At 32.5% G+C, this 27,460-nt stretch overlaps 2 protein-coding genes across 7 annotated transcripts in view; one reads left to right on the top strand and one right to left on the bottom strand.

Moving 5' to 3' along the window:
• The window catches only part of LOC123701748 (microtubule-actin cross-linking factor 1), a 266,616-nt gene that overhangs the window by 190,464 nt on the left and 48,692 nt on the right, over positions 1-27,460 (bottom strand). For 4 of the 6 annotated variants that reach the window (XM_045649282.1, XM_045649286.1, XM_045649288.1 and 1 more), the window contains exon 1: positions 7,247-7,388. The exons of the other annotated variants lie outside the window; for them this stretch is intronic. The gene's annotated coding sequence lies outside the window, so the exon portion shown is untranslated. Of the gene's footprint in view, positions 1-7,246; positions 7,389-27,460 lie in introns of those variants that run through there. 6 annotated transcript variants of the gene reach the window in all.
• On the top strand, positions 17,971-20,599 carry LOC123701771 (proteasome subunit alpha type-7-1-like). The gene is made up of 4 exons (XM_045649331.1): positions 17,971-18,415; positions 18,901-19,111; positions 19,400-19,546; positions 20,316-20,599. Exons 1-4 carry the CDS (start codon positions 18,156-18,158, stop codon positions 20,421-20,423), a joined length of 726 nt encoding a protein of 241 aa, XP_045505287.1. The 5' UTR covers positions 17,971-18,155; the 3' UTR covers positions 20,424-20,599.

Genomic DNA, 27,460 nt, shown 5'->3' with positions numbered 1-27,460 from the left:
TGAATAAAATCGATTTAACGCACCAAAAAATGTATAATTGCTCACGTATCTTCATAACTACATATATAAATTAATCCTCTAAGTATTTATATCACTATCATTGTAAAAAATGAATTGTGTTGTTATCTATACTTCTATACTATAATGTTTGTTTGAACGCGCTCATCTCAGGAACTAGAACACCGATTTAAAAAATTCTTTCACCGTTGGATTTGTAGGTACATGATCCCTGAGTGCTATAGAGGCTATGTATGTACCACGGGCAAAGACGAGGCGGACTGCTAGTTATCTATAAAATGTATCGTTTATACAGACACTGACACGGGCTTTAACTAGTTCAAGTAATCAATAGAATAACTTAAAACATTTGTATTCGATTATTCTCAAGTACTCAAACTAGTACATACATAAAAGGATCCAAAAAACGTCTCGACTCATCTTTAGTCAATGTTGACGTAGATAAGAGGTCAGTGACCGCTCTCGCGCCTACAGCGAACCTTTGACTATTGTTATAACAAGTCATGTTTAAAATAAGAAGTTTTCTTACAAAGTTCATTTGCTGTTAAAATGGTTTGAATTGTAAATATTTATTAAATAGAATAAGTGATTATTCTTGAGAAAAATCGTAAGATTTATAATTGACTAGCTTTCCGCCTGCGGTTTCGCCCGCGTTTTTAAAGAAAAACCCACATAGTTCCCGTTCCCGTGGGATTTCCAGGATAAAACCTATCCTATGTGTTAATCCAAGTTACCCTCTATATGTGTGCTAAATTTCATTGTAATCGGTTCAGTAGTATTTGCGTGAAAGATTAACAAACACACACACACACATCTTCACATACTTTCGCATTTATAATACTTGTAGGATACTTTTTAACGCAAAAGTTGAGATCAAGCTGTTAAAGGACAGTTATTTTTGTATGTATTAATCTAATTTTGCTTTTAAAGAGAAAATGTTTGTAAGTAATAAACTCAAAAACTACTGGACCGGCTTTCATAACTCTTTCTCCTTTAGAAAGCTGTATTTCAGTAATAGGGTATTATTTTATTTGATATTTTTTTTCCTTAACCGCGGATAAAACCACGAGTTCAAGCTAATAAATATAATGAAACTAGCTCACAACAATAGAAATACCGAATATAGAGAAAATATAGCAAACAATATAATAATAATCTGACAAGCCATTTCAGGAGTTTGGCTACGAACACTGTGACATGGTTTTTTTTTTGTAAATTATACTTTTATTGTACCTAATTTTATTGCCTCATACCTAGTCAAAAATCTATTTGATACATGCTTGCCACTACGATTTTAAAGCAACAACTTATAACGAAACAATCCAAATTAGAATAGCTCCAAATACTTTATTTAATTAAGTTTAACCATCCACCGCATTGTTTAATTTTTTGTCAGATCTTGTCTTTTACGTTCAGCGCATCAAAAACTATATTTCTACTCAACGCAAGAAAATAATTTGAATTTGTATTTGCCTACGTTAGCCTTTTCATTTCGAGGTATTAAAACTATTCTACTCAACATAAGAAACCAGTACAAAGATGTATCTTATCACGATAGTTAGGGATCAACAAATCACACGATACAATATGCTGAAGGAGTGCGTCGCCTTTCACCTTCCACAATGGTAGCGTCAGCAACGGTGTTAGTAAAAAAATTAATTGTATTGTTTGAAATTAACAAACTAGCTCTTGAGAGTACAAGAGATGTGCTTTATTTCTAATCTATACTATACTAATATTATAAAGAGGAAAGGTTTGTAATTATGTATGTATGGTTTTCACGCATAAACTACCGGACCCATTTTGATGAAATTTGGCACAGACAATCTTTAGACCCTGAGAAAGAAAGGCTTTATATACCTTTTATTGCGAAATATGTACCACGGGCGAAGCCGGGGCGGACCGCTAGTTATTAATAAAGACAAAGAAGGAATAAATAACTCTATTTGTGTGCTTCATTATTCTACCGTGTTTATATCTACCACCAACTAACTATTTGTCACTTACACTTTCACGTCCAAGTCGCTTATCGGATTATTTTGAAATTAATGTAAAGATTAAATAACTTTAAAGAAAGCAAAACATTTTCACTCATGTAATCATTCACGATTAGATATATGGACGCTTTTTAATCTACTTTTTAAATACACTTATAATTCGTGACATATCAAAAAATAACAGCTTCTCTTTTTTGCTATCCCTACCTCAGGCCTCGAGCAATGAAAGTATCTAGGTTGGATGTTAGTACATTCGTTATGATGGTAAATATTGGCCGAATCGAATTATCTTACATTCCAATGTCATGCTGACGGTACCGACGAACTTTTGAACGTAACATACCACACAACTCTATCATATATTGCTCAACTATATCTATTGTTATGAGAGACTTATAAAACTGAAACGGTCCTCAAATATACTTCTAAATCCTTGCATTCAAATGCTACTTAGTTCAGCATTACTGTAAAAAAGATGAAATCCTACTAGATACTGTTATTTCACTATTACTACTTTTAATTAGTACTTTTATTTCTGTTTTGTATTCTGTAATACATATTGTGTGCTGTCCTAACAACAATATTATGTAAAACTCTAACGTTTAAAGTTATATTTCGGTCTAAAAGGACCATATCGGGTCTGAATATTTTTTTCGGAAATAGACCACAATCTATATTAAATTATTAACCCCTTAGCTTATTTGCATCTATTCATACAACACAAGCGAACCCACGCAGAAAAGCTAGTCCACTTTGAATGAAATTTTGCACAGATGCACCTATTTAGACCATAATTTGCATTAGTTCACTATCTTGTATGTACACAAACGAACCCAGTTGCTATAGCGAGCTATCTTTTATGCACTTTCTCAATTATTAGGTAATCGCTATATATATCCGCGATAATCGCGATATTTTGGATTAGTGTCATCAGCTCTGACGTCAAGCAATCGGCCACTCGATTGGTGATAAGTTTGTTTTGAACATAAACATGTTTGAACAATGCACTTTGAAAATTTTCTTTCTTTGCTTGAGCTAAATATTCCTGCAGTTTAGACCTTAGGGATTAATTTGTCACAATTATTTCAGTTTTCTAAGGGAGAAAATTATCTTCAAATGCCATATTCTTTTTCCTCAAAGCTAGTTCAAATAATGACTCGTTGTATATTTTGTTATTATCTATATATCGAACGTTATCCAGATAAGCTGTGGTATCTAGATATCCTGGATCCGTCTTGTCTGGGAGGGCATTTTATCTCAATTTGCGTAACAGATAAAAGAGGTACAGGTGCACGTATGCACTTGTTTTGTGTGCATACTGATACTGATAGTGATAAATACCTAATACCCAGTGGTATTAGGTATTTAGGGCATGGAAGTACTGAAGTTTGTTTGCTGACTGTACTTCTTATAATCGTGATAATAGGACAGTTTAGGGACATCACAATTCTAAGTATAGTGATAAGATTTTGTGTATAAAATTCTGGTACGAATTGTGACATTTTTGGGGGACAATTTTTATCAAATAGAACAACGAGAGGACATTTTTGGCACAAGATTCTGACTAGAACAAAATAGAACTATAAAGAAAACAACGGAACATATTTTTGGTATTGAAATATTAAGATATTATGTAATCATACCTCGGTCAGTATTCAGAAACTTCATAGTTTATCAGTAAATTTTATAAACCTAGTACCTCGTTTATACTTAGACTACATGAAGGCTATCAGACAAATCTACAGTGTGAATTAAACCACATTTTAAACCCGTTAAATATGCATATTTTCCACAATGACACTTGCAAATTGCAACGATAAACCGAATTGTATTATTATTATGGGTGATGTCATACATGTTGTCATACATATGTCGTGGTCATATCGTAGATTTGATCATTTCATGATATGAGTGGCCATTTCACGAAATGGTCGCATATCGTGAAATGGCCAATTTAGTTTGGCCACATCATGATGTGGTTTGGGCAGATCAATGATAAGAAATCGTTTCACGATATGGCCAATTAACGCACGGTTTTTTCATGAAATGATCAAAATTATTCGATCATATCGTAAAATAGTTACATTAATCGTTGGTAGAGGCGCTGCAAGCTCTGTGTTTATGTGATAAGATGGCGGCCGCTAGCGAAAATTAAATTATTCGCAGTTAAAAACTTCATAATTCGTTTAAGAACAATATTATGAAGAAAGTCATAGCAAAGAATTTACGACGAAGAGGTACGAGTACTATGGAAAATGTGGATATCTTATATGTATTTAAGAAAAAATGCGACTTAAATAAAATAATTTAAGAAACTACTACTATATTATTATAATTGTTTGTTTTTTAAAAAGCGATCCGCTTCTGGCACTCGCCGGCCGCTGCCGCGGCACGCTCGCTTTGCTCGCTCGGCTCGTGCGTTGTTTATCAAAGTCTAACCTAACCTAACCTAACTGTTTTCTATTGCAAAAACGATTCGCTTCTGGCATTTGCCGGCCGCTGCCGCGGCACTAACTTAAATGACATTAAACAAGTTTTTAGAATATAGTTATTCTGAAATTTTTTTAATATTTTATGGACTCTTTATATTTTATACGATCTGGCCAAATGTGGATGACCAAATCGTGAAACGTTGACGATTTAACGATCTGATCAAACTATGTTGGCCATTTCACGATATGCGACCATTTCGTGAAATGGCCAGTCATATCATGAAATGATCAAATCTACGATATGACCACGACACATACATAATGATTACTTATGTCAATATTTAAAAATTTCAACATATTATTTATATATAGTGAAGTATTTCCATACATTACACATCCTACTAATATTATAAATGCGAAAGTTTGTGAGGATGGATGTTTGTTACTCTTTCACGCAAATACTACTGAACCGATTACAATGAAATTTTGTATGTAGGTAGCTGTCGACTCAGAATAAGATAAAAGGCTACTTTTTATCCTCGAAATCCCACAGGAACGGGAACTATGTACTTATACGAAATAGTTTTTCATTGAAAACGCAGGCGAAGCCGCGGGCGGAATTCTAGTCTTAACTTATTTCAGCCCGTGTATTCGATCGCGTGCTATACGGATATAAATACTTCAAAGTTAATCCAGGCTTATCTATCTATCTACTAAATTTCAGCCAAATCGGTTCATTTGTTTTTATGGGTGAAGAGGATAAAGAAAACATACGGATATGTAGGTATATTTTATATACATACATATCCGTATACTATATTAGGCACAAGATAAATTGATACGTTTAAAATTAAAATATGTTACAAAATACGTAGTACCTACATAGTTATATTGCTTTGTTTTCAGGAATTATTTTGGGCACACAATAAAATGAATAAAATTCGATACTTATTATGTATTTCTAAAGGAAATAGTTAGTTAAAAAATTCATACGATTGATTTCAATGTTAAAACGTTATAATAAACGATACAGCTGTTACCGGCGTTCAATCATTTCTAAAAATAGCCCATAAAATCGTATTTTCACCCAATCGCTATTTCTTAACGTAACTACGTGACATTTTAAAATAAACGTGTGAAATATTTGGTCTTATGTAATTTATTCAATATAATAAATATTGTACAATACAAATCAATAAGTACTAAACTATACTAATATTATAAAGCTGAAGAGTTTGTTTGTTTGAACCCGCTAATCTCGAGAACAACTGGTCCGATTTGAAAAATTTTTTCGTTGTTAGATAGCCCATTTATCGAGGGCTATAATATATCATCATGCGACCAACAGGAGCGGAGCCACGCGGGTGAGGTTAAAGGGAGATAGAAACAATACAAATATATTTGGATCTACTTTGTAGTATTCATTATTATAGTTAATAATATATTATTATAATGACATCATTATTAATGACACATTGAATTAAATAGGTACAGTTTGTGCAACAATTCATTGATAATGAAAACTAGGGCATGGGGTAAATAATGTGTTGCAAAAACCAGTTTTATAAGGGCGTACTTTCTTTTGCACAATGTATAAAAATATCTGAGACGAGAAATTAACCTCGATCGTTTAAATTCTGAGATATGATGTAGAATGAATGCAGTTAGTATACCTACTTTTCATTCATGTTCGATATTATCTATAAGTGCCAAGCTAAGAAATATATGTGTCAATCACACCTAAACGGCTGAACGGTTTTTCATGACATTTAAGATAAGTCATGAAAGATGTCTGTTACTGTATTGTTACAACTTAACCTAAGTTTTTGGGTGCTTCATTTCAATGACAAAAAACGTAATTTGATACAGTTTTCAAGGTAAAATTAGTTAATGAAGGTTAATTCCAATGAGTCATTGTCTTTGCATTAACGTAACTTTAAAAGAAAAGATAATGTTCAATTGTTAAATAATTATTGATAGGAAAATGCTAATTTAAATTTATCTAGAAACAAAATCTAAGAAACATCACCACAATACGAAAAAATCATGCTGATAAACAAATAAATCAAGGATTTAATTGACATTTTAGGAAACAAGTTTATATTATATTTTAAATCTGCGTCTTTGATAAACGGAAATTAACATAAGGAACAATAGCATGAAAAAATTTAAAATTGAACAAAACCGCGCGTTACATTAGTATTATACCTACTCAACAAAAACTACAAGTTACTCGTAGTATAATTAAAGGGAAACCCCCTATCATAAAAACAGAAATGTCTTACAAAAAATCATTGTTTACAAAACGTTGCCAAACATGTGTGTAGCCATAATATTACACAGTGATAAAATTTGTTTGAAATTACTGGCCCGATTTTGAAGATTATTTTATGAACAAAAACTACCAATGTATGAACTGTTAGCATATACCTAGTATGTAGGTATGCTGGGAATGTCTCAAGCTCAGATATCAACATTGGACTTGATCTTCTTCATGAGACGCTAACATAGGTAGCCCTTTATTTACCATTACTCATTAGATTGTTATTTCTACATTCCAGTCTTTACGAATCAAGACGCGAAATACGTAAGCGCAAAACATGACAACCTCGTGAAGTTAGTACCCAACGTGTAAACAACGCGATCAAAAGATCGGAATCTCAAAACATCTTCCGTCGCTTACCACGAACATTGACCGAAACTATACACTACCGGAACATTCGTAGATATTGTTACATAAAGTCAACATTCGTGCAAAAACGGATAAACATTTTGCGTTTAACACCATTGATACATAACCTGAAACGGCCCGAAACCTCAGTACGTTACACCTCCAAAAACGTTTGCACACACAACCACTTGACACTAACTGTATATTTTAATCCGAGAGTTATTTCGATAACGCGCCGTGACAAGCGCCCGCGACGCCGTTCTGCGGCCGACTGACTGATTCGAAAACGAACGTCAAACTGGCTCCGCGTGCATGTGTGCGTGCGTGAACTCGTTGATAAACTATACTTGTAGTAGTGAATGAATAAGGTTCTGGCTGTATGCGAATGACTCAAGTCAGTAGGTGGGAAAAAAAAAATATTTTTTTATTTGGTCATACTAGCGATGGTTCGAAATTTAAACAATCAAATGTCAAGGTTTCCGCTTCAATTTCTAGTTATCTGTAATATCGAAGTGAAAAAACAGTTTGTGTTGACCTTATTTAGTTGACGTTTCAGTACAGCGTGGGGTCAACTTGAAGTGGTCGTGCAATGTAAGAATTAAACGCGCTCGACGGAACAAGATTTATTTTAACCGTCACCCGCGATAAAATTAAACAATAAATCGATTGATTGTAATGAGAACATGTTTACGTTTTCAAATATGACTGAAACATTTAGTACAGTTTACATAAAAAAAACTTTTTTACTTTGATTTTATATGCATACTTATGAGCTTATTATAGTCATCAATTCATCATACTTTTTAATGAAATTATAAATATAAATATAAATCAAATGGTTGTTTATAAAATATTATAAATTAATCTACTTTCATACAAATGATTTCTTTTTTGCATAATCGTTGCCAAGATTAACCAGAATGTAATTATTTAAAAAAAACGAATCCCTTGCAGTAATTATACTTATTTACGATTATATTCCATTTCAGGGTTATGAGGTCAGCGTGTTTATTATCCTCAAGAGATGTACTCAGAATTATAGAAATTAGGTTATTTTATAATTTTCCTGTGCTATATACCTACTTATGAAGCATTTAAATATAAAGAGCAGATACATACGAAGAACTTTACACTTCTTAGTATTTCGATTAACCGTATAAAAAACGTAACAATGCACGTATTCAATATAATTAGAACTGCAAAATATTCTCGTATTGAAACTCGAAAACTTCCTAAAAAATTCATAAATTTACAGCTTTTTAAAAATATCAATTGATAAATAATAATTCATACCTTTATTCAAGCAACTAAAAGTCTCATTTTTGTTGGTAACATTATTCTTAAACTTAGATAATAAACAAAAGTACAGATAATATATATGAAACGATCTAAATTTTTAATTTAAATATTACCTTAACCTTATGATAGGTATGTAGATATTTTAAGCTTTGTGTTCACTTTTTATTTACTGATTTCATTCTCTTCAGCAGTTCCGACGTAACAGACAGACAGATAGAATTACTTTTCATTTATAAAATTAGTCCGGGTTAGTAGGCTAGGATTAATAATAGTCCTATTTTGTGTGACGTCATCGATTTCGTCGAAACCAGATGTTTCTCAAGTTGACTCAGTCACAGTATAATTGTTAATAATTGTTTAATTTTACACTTAAATGTTATTTTGAGGTCATACTGATACATTGTTTTGGTAATATTGTTATGTCATTCAATAATTTTCCATGCAAATTTGGAATAAGCGTGAAAATATGTCTCAACTTACATCTAAATGTGTCACATATAATTATTTTCAAATATGTGAAAACTCTAAGGTCTAAAACTTCCATGGTGTCATTGAAAAAATGTTAGATAATTATGAGCTACAATAAAGGTTAATTATTATTAGATACAATATTATATAGATCTAGATATATTAGCAGATACTTTTGAACTAATGCAATATGTAGGTATGTAGTTTCATCTGCCCCATAGGTACGGAAGGGATGAGGAAACACATCTATACTAATTTATAAAGCTGAAGAGTTAGTTTGTTTGAACGCGCTAATCTCAGGAATTACTAGTCCGATTCGAAAAATTCTTTCGGTGTTAGATAGCCCATTTATCGAGGAAGGCTATACATATATAATTACGCTATAGTCGCTAAGACCAACAGGACTCAGGAGCGGAGCCACACGGGTGAATCCGCGAAGGGCAGTTAGTACAATATATTAGTTAGTTTCATCTGCCATGGGGCACCCTACGGAAGGGATGAAGAAACATATTACTCCATACATTGAGAAACCTTACATTAGAAACTACATTGACGAAGTTAATAAGTTATTTGGAAGAATATTTCTAATAAAAATTTCTAACCTACATCTAGTTATGACAATAAATTATCATTCAACATTTTTTATTATAACATGAATACAATTTTGTATAAAAACCTATAAAAGGGCTTGGTCAAACCACGTACCTACTACTCAAGCAAGAGCCACATTAAAACATATTGATAAAAAGTTTAATTTCCTTTTACGCCACAGCATTGGAAGCTAGGTCGAGAATTTACCCATATTCATTCAAGGGATCTTCCATATTGAGGTAAATAATTATATATAATTATTGAAAGGCGAACTGGGTCGAACCTTCATCACTAGATTGTATATAGCAAATGGTTTAATAATTAATTGATAGATTAAAAAAGAACGTAAAAATTACAATATCCTACAAAAAAAACAAGCAAATAAACATACGAACTGAATATTTTCAAAATAACTAGTTACTTAACCGTATTTTCGAGAAAATTCGTTAAATTTAATATAAAGTAGTTTTAGCATCCAAATGCTTTATAGACGAAGAACATTATTTAGCTATTAATTAATTGTTAAAGGATATAAATAATGTGACCACTAGGCGGCATATGAACGAGCGTCTTTCGGTTAGAAGTCAGGCATTTTACTTTTCTTTAAAAAATCTCAAATTCGTTTAAAGTAATGTCTTACTATATTATACTGAACAGTTGTGATTACACCTATTAGCGTAAAAATTGTAAAAAAACACTACAGGAATAGGATTAGGATTAGGTTAGGATTATTAAAAAAAAGACGTGTGGCACTCGGGGACTGCCACGGTAAAGCTATTGCATGCTATGCCTTCAAGCCACACCTCCGCGCCCGTCGAAGTGGGTAGCGTGAGGTTTTTTCGTTACGGAATTTCTCGATTCGGTCCCCGCGCTCAAGGCCCGCGATCTTAGACCATTAATAATGATCTAAGCCCGCGATAGAAGCAATATATGCAATAGCTTAAAAAAAACTGCCTACATCTAAAAATATTCTACTTAAGTCATAAAACACTATCAATTCAATTTAATTCGTTTCAAAACAACTCGTTTGAAATCAATCACCATAATGACTAACCGTGTAGGCTGAGCTAATTATGATTCAGTTTTATAACCTAGATAGATAATAAAGCGGCTAGGTTCTGTTTACTATATTTGTGGGTAGGTGATTTACTTCATTTAAAAGAAAAAAAGGGTTATTAAAATATGTACATTGTATAAATAATATGTAATATGTATGTTTGCCTTGGTATATTATGTATAACATTAGGTATCTATAACAATTAGGATGTGCAGCGAAGAATGTGTTTGTAAATAACCAATCACATCGCTTCATTTATGGTTTGAAGTTTGAAGCGATTAGCGTTTGAAGTGATACTATTGATTACTTATTTACAAACACATTCCTCGCTACACATCCCCTTATATTATTGGTGGAAAAGTAACATAAAGAACGTTTTCAAAATGATCACACACACATTTCATTTGTTCGTAAATTATTTACCCTGAAATATACCCCTAAAATTTATCAAACACCTAAAATCTCACACACATAGTTACTGTACTATCTAACTTTATTCCCATATCTATAATTCCAACTAAATTTATCATGTCCTTATGAAATCCCTAGACCCTAACCAGTCGCTAATAAAGCCTACACATTTGTTAACAAATCAGACGCTGTACGAATATAAATTGAGAATTAGCATACCGGGCATCGAACCTGCTACACTTTCGTTTCGCAAGCTTTCGCAATTTATTTATTATCTAAATCGTTGCGAATGATCTAGAATTTAAAGGGCAAAAAGTAACTTGTTAAGAATTGTTACTTGTATGGTTAATATAATATTACAATGGCTAATCGATATATTTTGTAACTGAACTAAAGAAAAATATACTACGAGCTTAATTGTTCAAAAAAGTTACGATAATAGTTTCACATAATATTTCAAATACGAGAGCCATTATTTACAGATGAGACGTATTTTGAAACAGTTTTAATCATCACGTAAATTTTCTTTCCAGACAGTTTATAAAAAATTCCATCTAGGTATAATTTTGGATAATGATTACCATTATGGACGCCAAGTATGCAAAAAATGAATATTTTCTACAAAAAAAGTTCACCGACGATCCTGGAGTAGGGGGAGTTAGATTGATCATTTGATCCTATTTTAGAATGTGGAGTACATTCTAAAATAGGATCAAATGGCAATAAAAGCTTATAAAATACAAAAAGAACAATATCTATCGAGTAACTAAAAAAATACACTCTACTTGAGAACCTCCTTCCTTTCTTTGAAAAATACTTTACCATATAAAGTAGTAGAATGCCTACCTAAATTTAACTTAGACCACTTCTACCCGTACAAAGCCAGGCCGGAAAGCTAGCAAGCTATAAATGTATTTCAGAACATTGTACCTTAAGCTATAAATGCAGTTGAAGAAAAACAGGAAACCAGCTATTTTTGCATATCCTAACATATTATTGATTAATTAAAACCAAACCTTATTTTCTGCGCAGTAAATATCAATTTCCATTACCTTTCGCAGCTTTTGCATAAACATAACAGCTTTTGTAAAATCAATTCTAATCACTAAGCTTAAGGTTTATTTTTCCGTAGCAGGGTGTAGTCGTAAAAGGTGTGGTTTCTGCAGTCGCTTTTAAAGGTTATAGCTGCATTTACTATTAAGTATTAATTAGATAATAGAAAAAATCTAGATCAAGGTTTTATTTTAGTCTAAAATTATGAGAATATGAAAACCTAGATTATTAGACCCTTGTAGTTCAAGGGACAATGATTTTATGCATTTTTAATTTTAATTTTTAATGTTAAACGTTGTGAATAAATAATCTATTTTTTAGACAAAGAATCTAGTTTTCTTTATAAGTTAGTTATATTTTTAGTTTTCCACACAGATCGAACCCAGGATTTGCATTGTATAGGTACTATTAACCACTATACCAAAGGTAGTTAGTCGTCTGAAAAATGATTTGAACACAAAATTGAAAGTTCAAATACAAAATGTTTTGTAGGCTTTATTCGACATATTGAACCGACATATTTTATTACATTGTTATAATAAAACTCCTTTACAATCACACAGTTCAGTTAATATTATTTTAAATTTAAACAGATTTTCGAGAACATTTTTCGCTAGCAACAAGAACATTGATGACATAATACAAAACTATATACCCATAAACGGCTGAACAGCACAAATAAGGTTTTACGCATTCGATAGTTCGTTAGCCAATTCGCATTTCTCAGAGGCTTACATCACGACACCTACGGACGAACCCACGCGAAGAGCATATAGCGTTGACATTCTTATATGGACTGTTATAAATGTTATATTGTCGAAAATAATTTAATTTCACGATAAAATATTTTTGTGGTTATCTCTGAGCCATTATATTAAAATTTATTACAATTTACAATAGAACATTTATTTTATCTAAATATTCTAAAAATCTAATTTAAATTTATTAAATTTTGCGCCATTTTGATTTTGTGTGAGGTCACAAAGACTTTTATCAGCGGACGATCAAGTTGCTTCAATTTATCAAACTAATTGTTTTGAATAATTTAATAGATGAGCTTACAGAGATAAAAGCTTGAATCATAACTTTAAATTTAGAGGTTTATAAACCAACTAGCGGTCCGCCCCGGCTTCGCCCGTGGTACTTATTTCTCTACGTTTTCAAGGAATATAATAAAAAAAAAAAATTATCGAAATCGGTTCAGCCGTTCACACGTGATGCCGTGACAACGCGAAACGGGTTGGTTTCATTTTTATAGATGTAGTCTAAGCATATTATTTTGATTAAAAGTACATAATCAGCAACTATATTTCTTATCATTTAAAATTTTAATATACCACAGTGATTTTATCTGTTCATACATATTTTCAGTGTAAAGCTTTGCGCATTTCGTATTGCAAATGGCCGATATTTTGACGCCAAATTGTAACAAAAGTTAATTCGATTTTCTATGTTAGTATCTGGGGGCACGGTAGTGCCCCCGCCAAGACGAGCCAAGCGAACAAGCGAAGTGCACGGGCACTACCTACCTTTTCTCGAAGCGCTTCGACGTTTTTTTGAATAAATTATTTTCCTGCTCCAAGATGAAACACAAAGTAATTAAAATAACATTTTTATCATAAAAATGGTATAATTAAATCGTTTTTATATGTACTTACATTTATAAATAAATATATCGGAAGTACTTCTGTATGTCATTCCTGATTACCATATAAGTTCGCTTTGAACATTATGCGTAGGTTAGAGCCATTCAGTACTATAATTATAGTATTTACTACTCGTGATATATGATTTATATTTATAAGGAGTTACAATGTGACTGTAGAAATAACATGTCAATTAGTATTATTTATTTTTAACACGCACATTATCATCTGTATGTTTGTATGTAACCGACTCCTTAAGAATCGATTTTGACCAACTTTAAACGTACAGATTTAATTGAAAAGTTTTACACTAATCAAGGATCGATCATAATTAAAAAAAAAAAATTTCATGAGTTTATCTTATTATTCGGATTCAACAAAAAACGAAAAGGATTAGGTATACCTACATATCATCTCTGTTAGTTTTTTGAAGTGAAACTTCTTTAAGCGCGTTGAGAGTAAAATTTCAAGTACGCGTCATCGTTTACTCTCACGATTTTGCTATCTTTGAATCTTGCCAAAGAAGTTTCACTTCCGACACGCGTGCTCAGCACACATGCTTCTGTTTAACTAAATTTACTTTATTTTTAGCGCAGGTTCACCGTTCAAGCGTCTAGTTCCGTAACTATTCTTGTACATACATGCGCACACGCAACCTCTACGCCAAACTTCGCATGCAACTAACTCGGACCTTGACCGGTCTTGAACCCGCTGCAAGCCACGTCACTGAACTAACTAAACGTAACGCGAGTTCGGTAGCTGCAAGCGGACGGACAAAAGGAATTGTTTTGTATTTGGTAGACAAAATGTATATACGAAGGAGGCTTTTTGAGTAGCATAGTTATGTATGTCGTACTGTATGAACTCAAAGCATGCTGGTAATAAGATAGGCAAAGAATGTCTGTTTTTAAATATCCTTCAATGTTCTAAAAAAAATCAAACCCCAGATCCGCTCAGATAGACAAGGAGTAAAAGTTACAAAAAGAAAGACTTGTGGCACTCGGGGACTGCCGCGGTAAAGCTATTGCATGCTGTCCCCGCGCTCAAGGTCCGCGATAGAAGCTATGCAATAGCTTAAAAAAAATGTTACTAGGTATATAATAATGTAGTTTTCTTCTTTCTGTTCAAGTTCAAATGGTTTCAGTAGCTTTTTGTCCCGCCCATCTATAATTAATATTATAGATATATATAGCTGTATATTAATACAGCACAGCTCTCATATTTAAAGTTCTGACTTTCAGGTGTATCTACATAAGTTGAAATGTAATTATTTAGACAATTAGAACAGTTATTCCGTTAGGCGCCATCTTTTTCTTATCCCTACCACGCGTGATTCGACGTATTTCTGTAAAGTTGCATCATATTGTAAATTATTTTTTGAAAAATAAGGTCATAAAGAAGTTTCACTTACGTGTGTATCTACACTAGTACACGCACACATTTTTATTTATTACATCATTACATAGTGTAATTAAGATTTAGACGCCCCGCCTATATCATAGTATGTCACCAAAAAAACAACCATATAAATTAGTTTCCAACGCCCTTAAGTATCGCATTAGCATAGTGCGTAGGTACCGCGTCGGCGGCCCATTACCAAATACACACGTAGGTTTGATTCCCGGCTGATGTCATCGAACACGTCAATGCTGTGGCGACAGTGAATGATTAAGACGATAGATAATAATTGTGTAAGGATATAGCTAGATTTTGTTAAAACTAGGTAATCAAAAAGATACAGAATATCAAAGCAGAATATCAAGACCATATCAAGACGCATTAAAAACAAAAGAACCTTAGTCAAAATCAATATTCCTAAAGGCGCTGATAGATAATGCTAGCTGTGAACTAAGACTGTGTTTCCTGAATCTGTGTTCCCCGACGCGTACAATAGGGGGGTCTTCAAGCGTAGAGTGAACAGGTACATTCTATGGAAGCGCGTTCCATCTTAGACCACATCTCAGCTTAACATCAGGCGAGATTGTGGTCAAGCGCTTCCCTATCAACAATAAAGTTAGATTTTGTGTTAAAACTAGGTATTCAAAGCTATAAAGGGATACGAAAAGCATTATCAGATCAAAATAATTGGATTTATTTCCTACAAAGAACAATTTTCAGTCATAAACCTCTTCTCATCATCATCTTTGTTTCCTTACATAAGTAATTTTATTTATTGGTAATCCATATATCGAAATATGTGTAAGAGACGACAAAAATGGCGTTTTTGAAGTGAAACTTCTTTATCGGGGTTGGAAAAACATTTAGCGTAACATTTTTTCGTTACGCGTGACATTTTTCCGTTACGCGCCATCTTTTTCTTATCCCGACCACGCGTGATTCTACGTATTTCTGTAAAGTTGCATATAGTAAATTATTTTGTGAAAAATAAGGTCATAAAAAAGTTTCACTTCTTACGTGTGTACACTACTACACGCACACATTTTTTTAAATAAACAATACCATTTCTTCAAAAGTATGAACCGCAATACGTCCTTTACTAATAATCCATATTAGAAATGCATTTAACCTTTCCCTTCTTTGGACAAATCACTAACACAAAACCAAATCAGTTACTAATCGCTCCACATTAATTATCTCAATTTATCCACATACTCTGCAGGATTTTCAAGCATTTCACAGAGCCCATAACTTAAGGCTATTTCCGTAGCAAGCTGAACAAACATACATTTCAATAATGTGTGTATAAAACATTTGCTAATACTAATATGTCTTCACTGGAGTCGTGGACAGATTTACGGTGTAGCTGGGAAACAAGCGGGTTTTTATGAGCGGTCAGTTTCCGCTATTGCATAGGTTTAGGGAAACTAACTCCAAAGTGAAATCTATGGTACATATTAAAAGTTACACATTTTAAACTATTTACTTGATTTATATCACAAAATTATTTAAAGTGCAAAATGCACATTAAAAAATGTTCTGTATTATCGCACAAGTGATTAATTGTCGAAATATTTCCTGTGTTATTAATTGGCAGAATAACAGGTTTAATAAAAATTTGAACAACAATTAAATAGTTGCGGTACCAAGGCAAAACAAAATCTTTAATCATAGAGTACTTACTATCTAATGATTATACATCGTATTATCAATCGTGCAAAAAATCTAACAGACATTTTCAACTTTTTTTATTCTAATTCTTTAGAATAAGAAAACGTTGAAAATGTCCGTTATTCGCAAAATAAATTAATCGTCGCAAACTCGCTACCTCTTATAAAACCGCGTGTTTAATGGCCACATTTCAAGCAATCGTTACAACTTACAGTGGACGAAACGCAAACATATTAAATTATATGTCTCGCCAACTGATGTATTGGGTGTAAAATTATCTATTTGCACACTCTTGTTATTCTGCTTATATGTATATATTATATCTATTTGTAAACACAAATATTATATTAATTGTATGTTAAGAGTAGCAAAAAACGGCATATTGTGAGGTTTATAAGCTGTAGGTAACTCTAGGTCAACGCTAGTTTTTTTAAGATCACCTAAAATTTCAAATAGAAAAGGAATCTCGATATCAGATTACACTTACAAGAACAAACAAAATAGTTAATAAGTTAAAATAGTTAATATCTATTGAGGAATGTGAAAATAATAACAATGAGTTGATTTTTCAGCCGAAAAAATGGCCTGTTACTGAGAAAAGATGAGGCTTAGAAATAGTAAGTTTTTTGAATCGACACAACTTAGTTAATTTTCGTTTATTCTTTCATCTTTATATTTTTATTGTTGATAACATACCTTAAGATTAAGATACTATAAAGATATATGAAGGAAGTGATCTTAGGACGTAGGATTTACAAGTAAACAGTAACCACTTGACCAATATTTGCTATGACACCACTATTATATACATAAGTTATTTTTATACATGACTTGAATTACGTATAGTTTCGGTGAGGTAATATTATCTATTTAACGTATTTATAATCTGTATTTGTTAGGTCAATATTTAATAAATTGTTTTAGATGTGTGATCATCGTGTTTATTGGAATTTATCTAAATCACGTAACTTATTTGGAAGTAATGAAAGTTTCATTACCTACTTAAGTGATGAATAAATTTGTTCTCAGTCAGTCTTCGTGGTCTTCATGTATAATTCTTGTTAAATCAAAAAACTTGAACCTTATTCCTTAATCATAGATAAGTTTTTAAAAAATATAGAAGAAAATCTGTCATTGTATAACAGAAGATTTTATAGTGTGTTTTTTCTTATATGTATTTTATGTTTATTTTATACACAATTTTAATTTTACGCAGTAAACACATGAAATATTTATTTAAAAGTTAAGTAAGTTATTAACACCTAACTTATTAGTAACACCTAACTTCGTTTATTCATTTAAAAGCACTTTTGAATCGTCAAGTTACACAAAACGCATGAAAATATACATCTACAGAGAAACCTCTACACGAAACTTAATATCACATCTAGATATAGAAGAAAAGTACTATTTTTATAACCTTAAGAATCCACTATTATAAACATGGGAAGCCACGATAGAGCAATCACCGTATTTTCCCCTGACGGCCAGCTACTACAAGTGCAATACGCGCAAGAAGCAGTCAGGCGAGGGTCCGCTGTGGTCGGCGTGAGAGGATCCAACTCTATCGTGATAGCTGTAGAGAAGAAAGTCGTTCCGGAGCTGCAGTGTGACAGAACGGAGAAGAAGATCGTGATGTTAGATGACCATGTGGTGTTAGGTTTCGCGGGAGTCAGGGCGGACGCTAGAGTTTTGGTTTCCAGGTAAATTATTGACTAGGAAAAACTATTGAAAGGAAGTGAGTAGTAATTATAATAGAGCCATCACTTCGACGGCCAGCTATTACAAGAACAGTACTTCCAAGAAGATAAGTGATAATGTATAAAAAGTTATTTGTTTGCTTGTAGAAACATTAAAATAGATCTTTACCAACAAGTTATTATAGTATTGACCAAATAATATAAGCCACGTGTTAATTGTAGTGTCAAAAATAGGCTAAAAATAACTGACAACATCAGCGTTCAGCAATCCAAATATGAAATAAAAAGCCCACATAATAACACACACTTGAACTTTATATAGGTATTCTGTAGGCTGTATCATCTATGCTTAAAGTTAAAAAGCATTCAATAATCATAATCGCATATTCCTACAACGTTTTAAAGTTTTAACAGGGAAAGGATATCATTTTATTTTTCAACTTTTTGCAAATTAAATTCATTGTGTGCCTCAATTATATTACCTACAGAGCTCAAATAGAGTGCCAAGCCTATCGCCTAACAGTGGAAGACGCCGTCACAATCGAGTACATATCACGCTATCTAGCTGGTCTGATGCAGCAGTACACACAGAACAATGGCAGACGACCTTTCGGGGTATCCTGTCTGGTCGGCGGCTTCGATGAGGACGGACCTCATCTGTTCCAGACGGAACCTTCTGGCACTTTCTATGAGTGGAAGGTAGGCTATTTAAAGACAAGGAAATACGATTAAAGTTGTCTAAGAACCCGACAGACAGTTTACAGTTTATATAAAAAACTAGCTTTCCGCTTGCGGCTTCGCACTTTTTATCAAAAACATATATAACAAATTATGCACTAAAACCTACCCCTTGAATCACTCTAAATATTAAAATCAACTATCTGTTGCGGTTTTTTAAAGATCTAAGCATACATACACAGACGGCGGAAGCGACTTTGTTTTATACTATACATAATATAGTGACGAATTGATAATTATTCTTTCCAGGCATGTTCAACAGGCAGAGGAGAGAAGGCGATACGGGAGTACTTAGAGAAGAACTATTCTTCTAATGCAGTGGTCACAGAACATGGAGCTATTCAACTTGCTGTCAGATCTCTGATGGAAGTGCAGTATGGAGGCAGGGAGTTGGAGGTACGTAACACTGAAGACGACTGCGACTCAATGTAAAGATTTACAATACAAAATTATTTATTTAACACACACACGTAGGTACAGAATATAAGAAAAGAGAATAACATATAAGAATTTACTAATAAAACATTTCTAATATTCGATACGTCGCATCAAACTGATTCAAAGAAGTCTTCTTTTATTCAACCATCCGCACTTAGTAAAGGACACGAGCGGTAAAATCATTCATCAACATTATTAACAAAACATTATTACATGGCGCCGTTTAATTAAGAGCCTAGGCTGATTTAACCATTAGGCTGCGACGGATAATCCACCTTCAGGGTGTTCCATTTCACGCTTACTATACAGGAAATGATTTATATATTTTTTTTGTTTTAATCTATCTTTATCCATAAACACGTGTCGTCACGCTATTTACGGATTCTTTTAATGTTATTAGCCATGAACTGAACGGTTCAAGGATAGGAATAATTAATTTATAGTGCAGTTTTATTTGTTATCACAAGGACCTTATCAAATCTTTAAAAACTTATGCCGTTATAAATACTCACAAATTTTTATAGAAACATAAGAACATATTTTGTAGGCTAATAATTGCCAACTGAATTTAGATTTTCGTGTTATTTCTCAAATCCCCTAATAAAATTATAATTATTTGTTATACTTAAATTGAAATAAAATATACACAGAAATTATAAATATAAATTCTGTTTTATTTTTGATTATTAAAAAACAAAAAGAAAATGATTCTTTTCGTTTTTCACAGGTCGCAGTACTAAAAAAATCATCACCGCTCGTCATGCTAACAAAAGAGGCTATACAATCTTATATCTCAGAAGCGATTAAAGAAAAGGAAGATGCGAAGAAATCATGAAAAAACATTATCTGTGTTATTAATCGATATCTTTACGATTCTGTAAGACGTGCATTTAATTTTGGTCTTCGTGACAAATTGATTTCAGCGCCATCTATGATGATTGGTAAGAACTATGTCCTGCATCTGCTTACTTTATTGGACGGCGGACGTCGTGAGAACGTATTACAAGAGATGGCGGCAGTTGTATTTAGTTAACAGTTTTAATATTGTTTTTTTTTGTGATACTTTTGTATGCTCTTTCTTATTTACAAATGTTAATTTAGTTTTTATGCTTCTGTACTATACGAAATATATTTATGACTTGTATTATAATTTTTATCATTTTATTTGGAGTACTATCAAGTTATCATTTATTATATTTTGTACCTAGGTCTACATCCTACATCCTTTTGTAATCTATTAAACATAAATTTCCGCTCGTCATTCATTTATACACTGAGACGTTTTTATTCCATTGTTAAAATAATATCTACTAGCAATGCTTTTAGTTTTGTTCGGAGGATATTCCGACTATGTTTAAGTAGGTACCTAGGTATGTTATGTAAATTTCCAGGTAAACTTTTTCTTACCTTTAGGCTTTATTCATTCATTGCAAACGACGAAATGCTATGAAATTAGTGCTAAAGTAGCATGTAAATAACACAAGTACCTATCCTACAGTAAGTCTTAATTAATAATTAAAATTTAAATGTAAGTGGTAAGTACCTAAGAACAATTTTCTTTCTTTCATATTCACGTATCATAATGCTCCAAGATTTAATATTTCCCACGCTCCAAATAACGTTGGTTTGAAGCCAAGTGCTATGACCCACAAAGGCACAAACTGAATAGGCAATAAAAACCCAAGTATCGCAGGTTGTATGGTCTGTGGATCTCTTTTCCCGCGCGCTGCAAAACTGTGTCTATAGGTTTTTAAAAATTTACGCACCGCGCATGCGCTAGGAAATGTCAAACTATATCTATGGCGATGGCGAAGCGAAGGTACGCTATAATGATTTATGAAAAGAAATGAATATATTTTATGTTATGTCTTTAGGTACTTAAAAACTAATTAATTTATAATCTAATTACAATATTGTTTAATTCTTCCTTATGTATAATAATACATAAGAAGAAGAAGCCTTATATTATGTGGAAATTCGATTGAAATTTTAAAATGAAATAGAAGAGACAAAATATGTCAAACCAGCTGTATCATGGTGTTACCTGAAACAAAAAATATATTATTAGATTGGTTTGCACTTGGTTGGTACTAAGTACTAAGGATTAATTATGTATTTACAATTTATGTCAATTCTGTAACAAACTATCTAAAATTATTATTTAAAAGGATTAAGTATTTTAAATCAATAAAAAAAATCAATAAAATTTTGAGTCCTTTTTGAGTCCTTTTTGAGTCCTTTTTGAGGGACCACGTTGCTGAGTGTAACAAATTATTTGAATTGCGCCACGTGACTGCTGATGAAATTGTTAAAACGTTTAAAACATTAAATTTAAAAAAAACATGTGATCTCTGGGGTATGTCTGTTAATTTAGTAAATAATATCATAGAAAATATTGCCAAACATCTAGCGTTTATATTTAATCAGTGTTGCGACTGTGGTATATTCCCTGATTTACTAAAGTTTAGCAAAGTTATTCCTTTATTTAAAAGTGGTGACCAAGAAGACTGTAATAACTATAGGCCAATTTCCATATTACCAACTTTGAGCAAAGTCTTCGAGAAGTTAATCTTAAACCAATTAAGTAGTTATTTTGCATCAAATGGTTTACTGCACGCCAAACAGTATGGTTTCACAAAGGGGCGCTCTACCACTGATGCCGGAGTAGCTCTTTTGTCACATATATACAAAGTATGGGAAAATTCAAAGAATGCTTTGGGGATATTCTGCGACCTTTCTAAGGCTTTCGACTGTGTAGAACATTCCACTCTATTACGGAAACTCAATTTTTATGGTATCAAAGGTTTAGCTCAGGATCTCATAGCTTCATATCTTCAGAACAGGGTACAAACCGTTGTCGTTAATGAAGAGAAATCTTGCGGTGCGCCGATTAACATAGGTGTTCCGCAGGGATCTATCTTAGGACCGTTTTTGTTCTTAGTGTATATTAATGACCTACCTTATTATTTGCAGGATATGTGTGAAATAGTACTGTTTGCAGATGACACCTCTTTAATATTTAATGTGGATAGACATGACACAAATGTTGACGAAGTAAACTCTGCTCTTTCACGCATATCCGATTGGTTTAATGCTAATAATTTACTACTAAATGCAAAAAAAACAAATTGTGTAGAATTTATCCTCCCAAATGTAAAAAAGGTGAAAAGGAATATTATTTTAAACGGGGAGGTATTATACCCTGTGGAATCTACTGTTTTTCTTGGTTTGACACTAGATGAGAAGCTACAATGGGGGGCCCATATTACCACCACCGCTGCTAAGCTCAGCTCAGCTGCATATGCAGTGAGAAGAATAAGGCATCTCACCGATGAAGAGACGGCTAGATTGGTTTACTTTAGCTACTTTCATAGCATTATGTCCTATGGAATTCTACTATGGGGCAGGGGTGCAGATATAGAAACTATATTTATACTACAGAAAAGAGCCATACGCTCTATATATAATTTGCGTGCTCGAGACTCACTAAGAGATCTCTTTAAGAATACTGGTATCCTTACTGTACCGTCGCAGTATATATTTAATAATATTTTATATGTACACAATAACGCTTATTTACACACAAAAGTAGGAGATAGACATTGTTATGACACAAGAAACAGAAATAAAATTGAAATTCCATTTTTCCGGCTAGCTAAAGTTAAAAATTCATTTATGGGTCAAGGTATACGCTTTTACAACAGAATTCCTCATAATATTAAAGAGTTCAGTAGTTCTAAATTTAAAACTTATATAAAAAATGTACTTATTCAGAGAGCCTATTACAGTATTAAGGAATATATGGACGATAAAAACCCATGGAGGGTTGTCGCGTAAAAACCACAGGACAGTTCTTTGGCATATTATGATTATAATGTACATATAACACATATAATGTATTTTGTAAAATTAAATTGTAAAACTGACATGATTTTTAAAAGAGCAACTATGGAGTTTCTTGCCGATTCTTCTCCGTAGATACTGCTTTCCGAATCGGTGGTAAATGTTAAAATATGTAATGACGTTTCAAAAGTGCTTCTAAAAGAAGTCTAATTGAATAAATAAATGTTTGAGTTTGAGTTTGAGTTTGAATAAACGAATTTGAATTTGAATTTAGTTCAATTAATGGCAATTTAATCTCCCAGAATTTTCCATTCATCGAAACTATGAATGAATAATTGTTCATTAATGAATTCATATCATTAGTATAATTGGAAACAGATCGAATCATTAAACATAATCACTGCTAGTTATTACAGTTATTATCATCTCTTTAAATGTATGATGACATCTTTATAATTCGTATTGCATGTTTGTGTATTGTAAGTTACATTTGATATTTTTTCGATTTCAAGGAATGAGGTTCTGTGTTATGCTGTTTAATTTTTGGTATGCTGTAGAAGATAGATTATAGATTATACTTTTCCTGCATTTCACAATTTTTTTTAAATATAATTCTCGTAATAGAATAGGTAAAAATTAAACAAATTCCAATTAAACACAGTCAAAACGCACGATTTTTTTCTTCAGACGTATGTAGTCATTTATAACGGATAAATACTCAAAACCAGCAAGAAATATTATAAAAACAAAAGTAAATCTGTAGTATGTATTTAAATCCAAATTTTTCCTTAAATCCCTCAGCCCCCGGAATCACAGACACAATAGAAAATCTATTGAGTCGTGGTCTCATTGGGCCGCTCGGTGGTCAATGGGTTGCGAAACTGCTAAATAAATTATTATTTTATTAATAAATTAGATATTAAAAAAAGATAGGTACTTTTTGAACTGACAACAAAACAACCGAATTGTATGCCCGAAATAGGATAACGAAGTGCGGACGACACCCCATATAACTAATATAAACTCGATATTATCTCTAAGAAAGCTCCATAAACATTTATTAATAACATTCATGTATACAGAACATTTCCACACCTAGTTACGCATCCACCCCAACCCTCTGTATTAGGTTGAGCAATAGCCTTCCGCTGGCCTCAGCAAGACCACCGGAAAGTTCTTGCAATTTAACATAAGCATTCCACATAATGGAAAACATTTGTTTCGCAATAAGGTATCGCTTGTATCATTGCATGTAATTCTGGCATTAACATTTGTGACTCCAAATCGTCCACTTGTTATAGTTAAGTAATTAAATAAGTTTAATTTTAATTTAATTTTATTTCTTTTTTAAAAAAGTGAAATCGCTCCCGCAAAGTTTAACTGGCGCAGCCGGTAGGATAGCCACATAAGGTCTGCATGTCTAGAGGTCTTCAAAATTAGCCCTAGAACATTGCTATAAAGGCCGTGCTATCCTAAAAGAACCGAAAAATAAATTTGTTAAACGACCACGACGAGGACATGGGATCGACGATCGGTTGGTGAGTAAAACTTTTTGCCATCCTTTCTGATATATTCCTATATCCTTTTCACGAGAGTGTAATTTTGACTTTTAATTATTTTTTTTTTTAACTGTTATTTTGGGATTGAACGTCTCTCATTATAACGGATCTGGTTTTAATATGAAATTCTATTAAATCAGTAATTAGTTATAACTCATACAATAAGAAATATCGTATTTAATTCTAAGAATTGTCTTGCATAAAACTCTGCACAGACTAATTAGTTATAGAGTGTAACTTAAATAAAAGTTTTACATAAGAAAAGTAAATGAATTTTTGCATAAAGAAATATTAATATTAATTGATTTAAATGATCTCAAAATTGATCGTAATTCAATTAATAAATTTTATATTTTATATGTGATTCACTTTACTTCAAGTTTAATTTTTATAGTAATTGATAACATATAATTTTTATTCTGCTATATTTTAATAATTTTTATTATATTGTGTTTTAATTGATTTCTGTGTGTGTGTGATTTTTATAATTCGAAATTATTGTAATTGGTTAAAGACTTCAGAACTTTAATTACTCTGTACTTATTTAACATGGAAAGCGTAAACGTAATAACAATTCCGAGTGATATGTTAAAGCTTATTCCTCTTTTTGGTGGAGACAAAAGAATTTTGAATTTATTCTTTCGAAAATGTGAATATATAATTAATAAATTTAGAGGGCATGAAGAACAGAATATTTACGTTTTACATGCCATAACTAGTAGATTAATAGGCGATGCCGCCGCGTTATTATCGGAGCGCGAAGACATTAATACTTGGCCCGCTTTAAAGGAATTACTAGAACAGCATTTTGGTGATCCGCGTAGTGAGGATTGCATAAAAATCTCTCTCGAGTCCTGTAAAATTAAATCCGGCGAAAGTTACCTTGAATTTTGTAATAGGATACAGAATATTCGATCATTATTAATATCGAAGGTAAATTTATCGGTAGATATGGAAATTAAACGCGCGAAAATTGCGATTTATAATCATACAGCCCTGAACGTTTTCTTATATAATTTGCCCGAAAGCATGGTGCGTATTGTAAGACTGAAATCACCTAGTACATTAGAACAGGCTTTAGAAATCGTTTTAGAAGAAGTTAATTTTCACGAGCAATACCAATCGCGCAATCGTATCCACAATAATACAACGCTGCCGAGGCAAACGCCTAACGTTACGGTGCCCCAATTTTTACAAAATAATCCTCAACAAAGATTTAATTTTGGGATACCAAATGTACCTCAAAATGCACAGCAGGCAAAATTTGGTTTTAAATTTACACCTCAACAACCGTTTAATAAAAACCCACAGTTCGGGTATAGGCCTTCATTCAATCAAAATCCACAATTTGGTTATAGGCCTCCTCAAACTTTTGGTATAACGCCACAGAATTTTGGTCAAAGACCTCCTCAAAATAACCACTTTGAGACTACTGACGTTTCCATGAGGACAGCACCCCCTCGACCACAAAATATAACTCAGCCAGGTTTTAGAGTGAACGAAACCGACTTACATAATGACAATTATTACTATGACTACAATCCTTACGACTATACGAATTACTATAGCTATAATCCTTACGACTAAACCAATTACTATGGCTGTAATCCTTATGATACGAATTACGAATACGATGAGAATGAGATTTATACACCCACTGACGATACTCAAGACATTAATGTGCTTCCGTCTGATAAAAAAAATTTTCAAACGAAAGCCTCTACCAAGAAAAAACCGTAGAATCAAATTGCGATCCAAATCTGAAATTGCCACATATTTATATTTCTGAAATTAATTCTAAATTTGTGATTGATAATGGGAAGCAAAATTTAAACGCGGACGCTTTATCTAAAATTAGGGTTAACGCTACGCATTCCGATAACGAAAACGAATCTATGGTTGTTAATATAGGCGATAGAGACAATAGGCCAAGAACGCGTAACGACTCTAGTACAATTACTATATCAGAACGCGATTCTAGTGAAACGATATCTATTCCCGACTCTGAAACTCTAACGGCGATGAGTTCTCCTAGAACATGTGACTACCCAGTCAGGTCACCATCTATAACGTCGAAATCTGATACAGTTCATTCAGCTAATATAGTAGAATCGTCCGGTATACCTATATTACATGAAGCAATAGACACAAAACCAAATCAAATTTTAGTATATACGTGGTTTAAGAACGAAATGCAAGTTCACGACCTTTCACGTGAAAAGCAAAAGGTTTTAGAAGTTTTCTTGCCTACTAATAACCCGGATCTAGTAAAACAATTTTTAAAAGAGTATATTAAACCGAAATTTAAGTATTTCATTTATTTCGAAGATGATGAACATCGCAAACAATTCACTAGCATTGTCATAGAATTATTTAGAAAGGATACAGTATTGCTATTTGAATGTACGGAGCGTGTAGTTTTTATAGAAGATGAGAAGGAACAAAAGGCTATTATAATAAAACACCATCA

This window comes from Colias croceus, chromosome 22 (assembly GCF_905220415.1).
Source record: "Colias croceus chromosome 22, ilColCroc2.1".
Taxonomy (NCBI): Eukaryota; Metazoa; Arthropoda; class Insecta; order Lepidoptera; family Pieridae; genus Colias; species Colias croceus.
This window is presented reverse-complemented; position numbering and strand designations above follow the sequence as displayed.

What these genes read in the sequence shown, in the direction of transcription:
- LOC123701771 (XM_045649331.1), top strand. Translation starts at nt 18,156, where the DNA reads ATGGGAAGCCACGATAGAGCAATCACCGTATTTTCCCCTGACGGCCAG. An exon ending in GCTAGAGTTTTGGTTTCCAG is followed by an intron (nt 18,416 to 18,900) that starts GTAAATTATTGA and finishes TATTACCTACAG; the next exon opens with AGCTCAAATAGAGTGCCAAG. An exon ending in ATGGAGGCAGGGAGTTGGAG is followed by an intron (nt 19,547 to 20,315) that starts GTACGTAACACT and finishes CGTTTTTCACAG; the next exon opens with GTCGCAGTACTAAAAAAATC.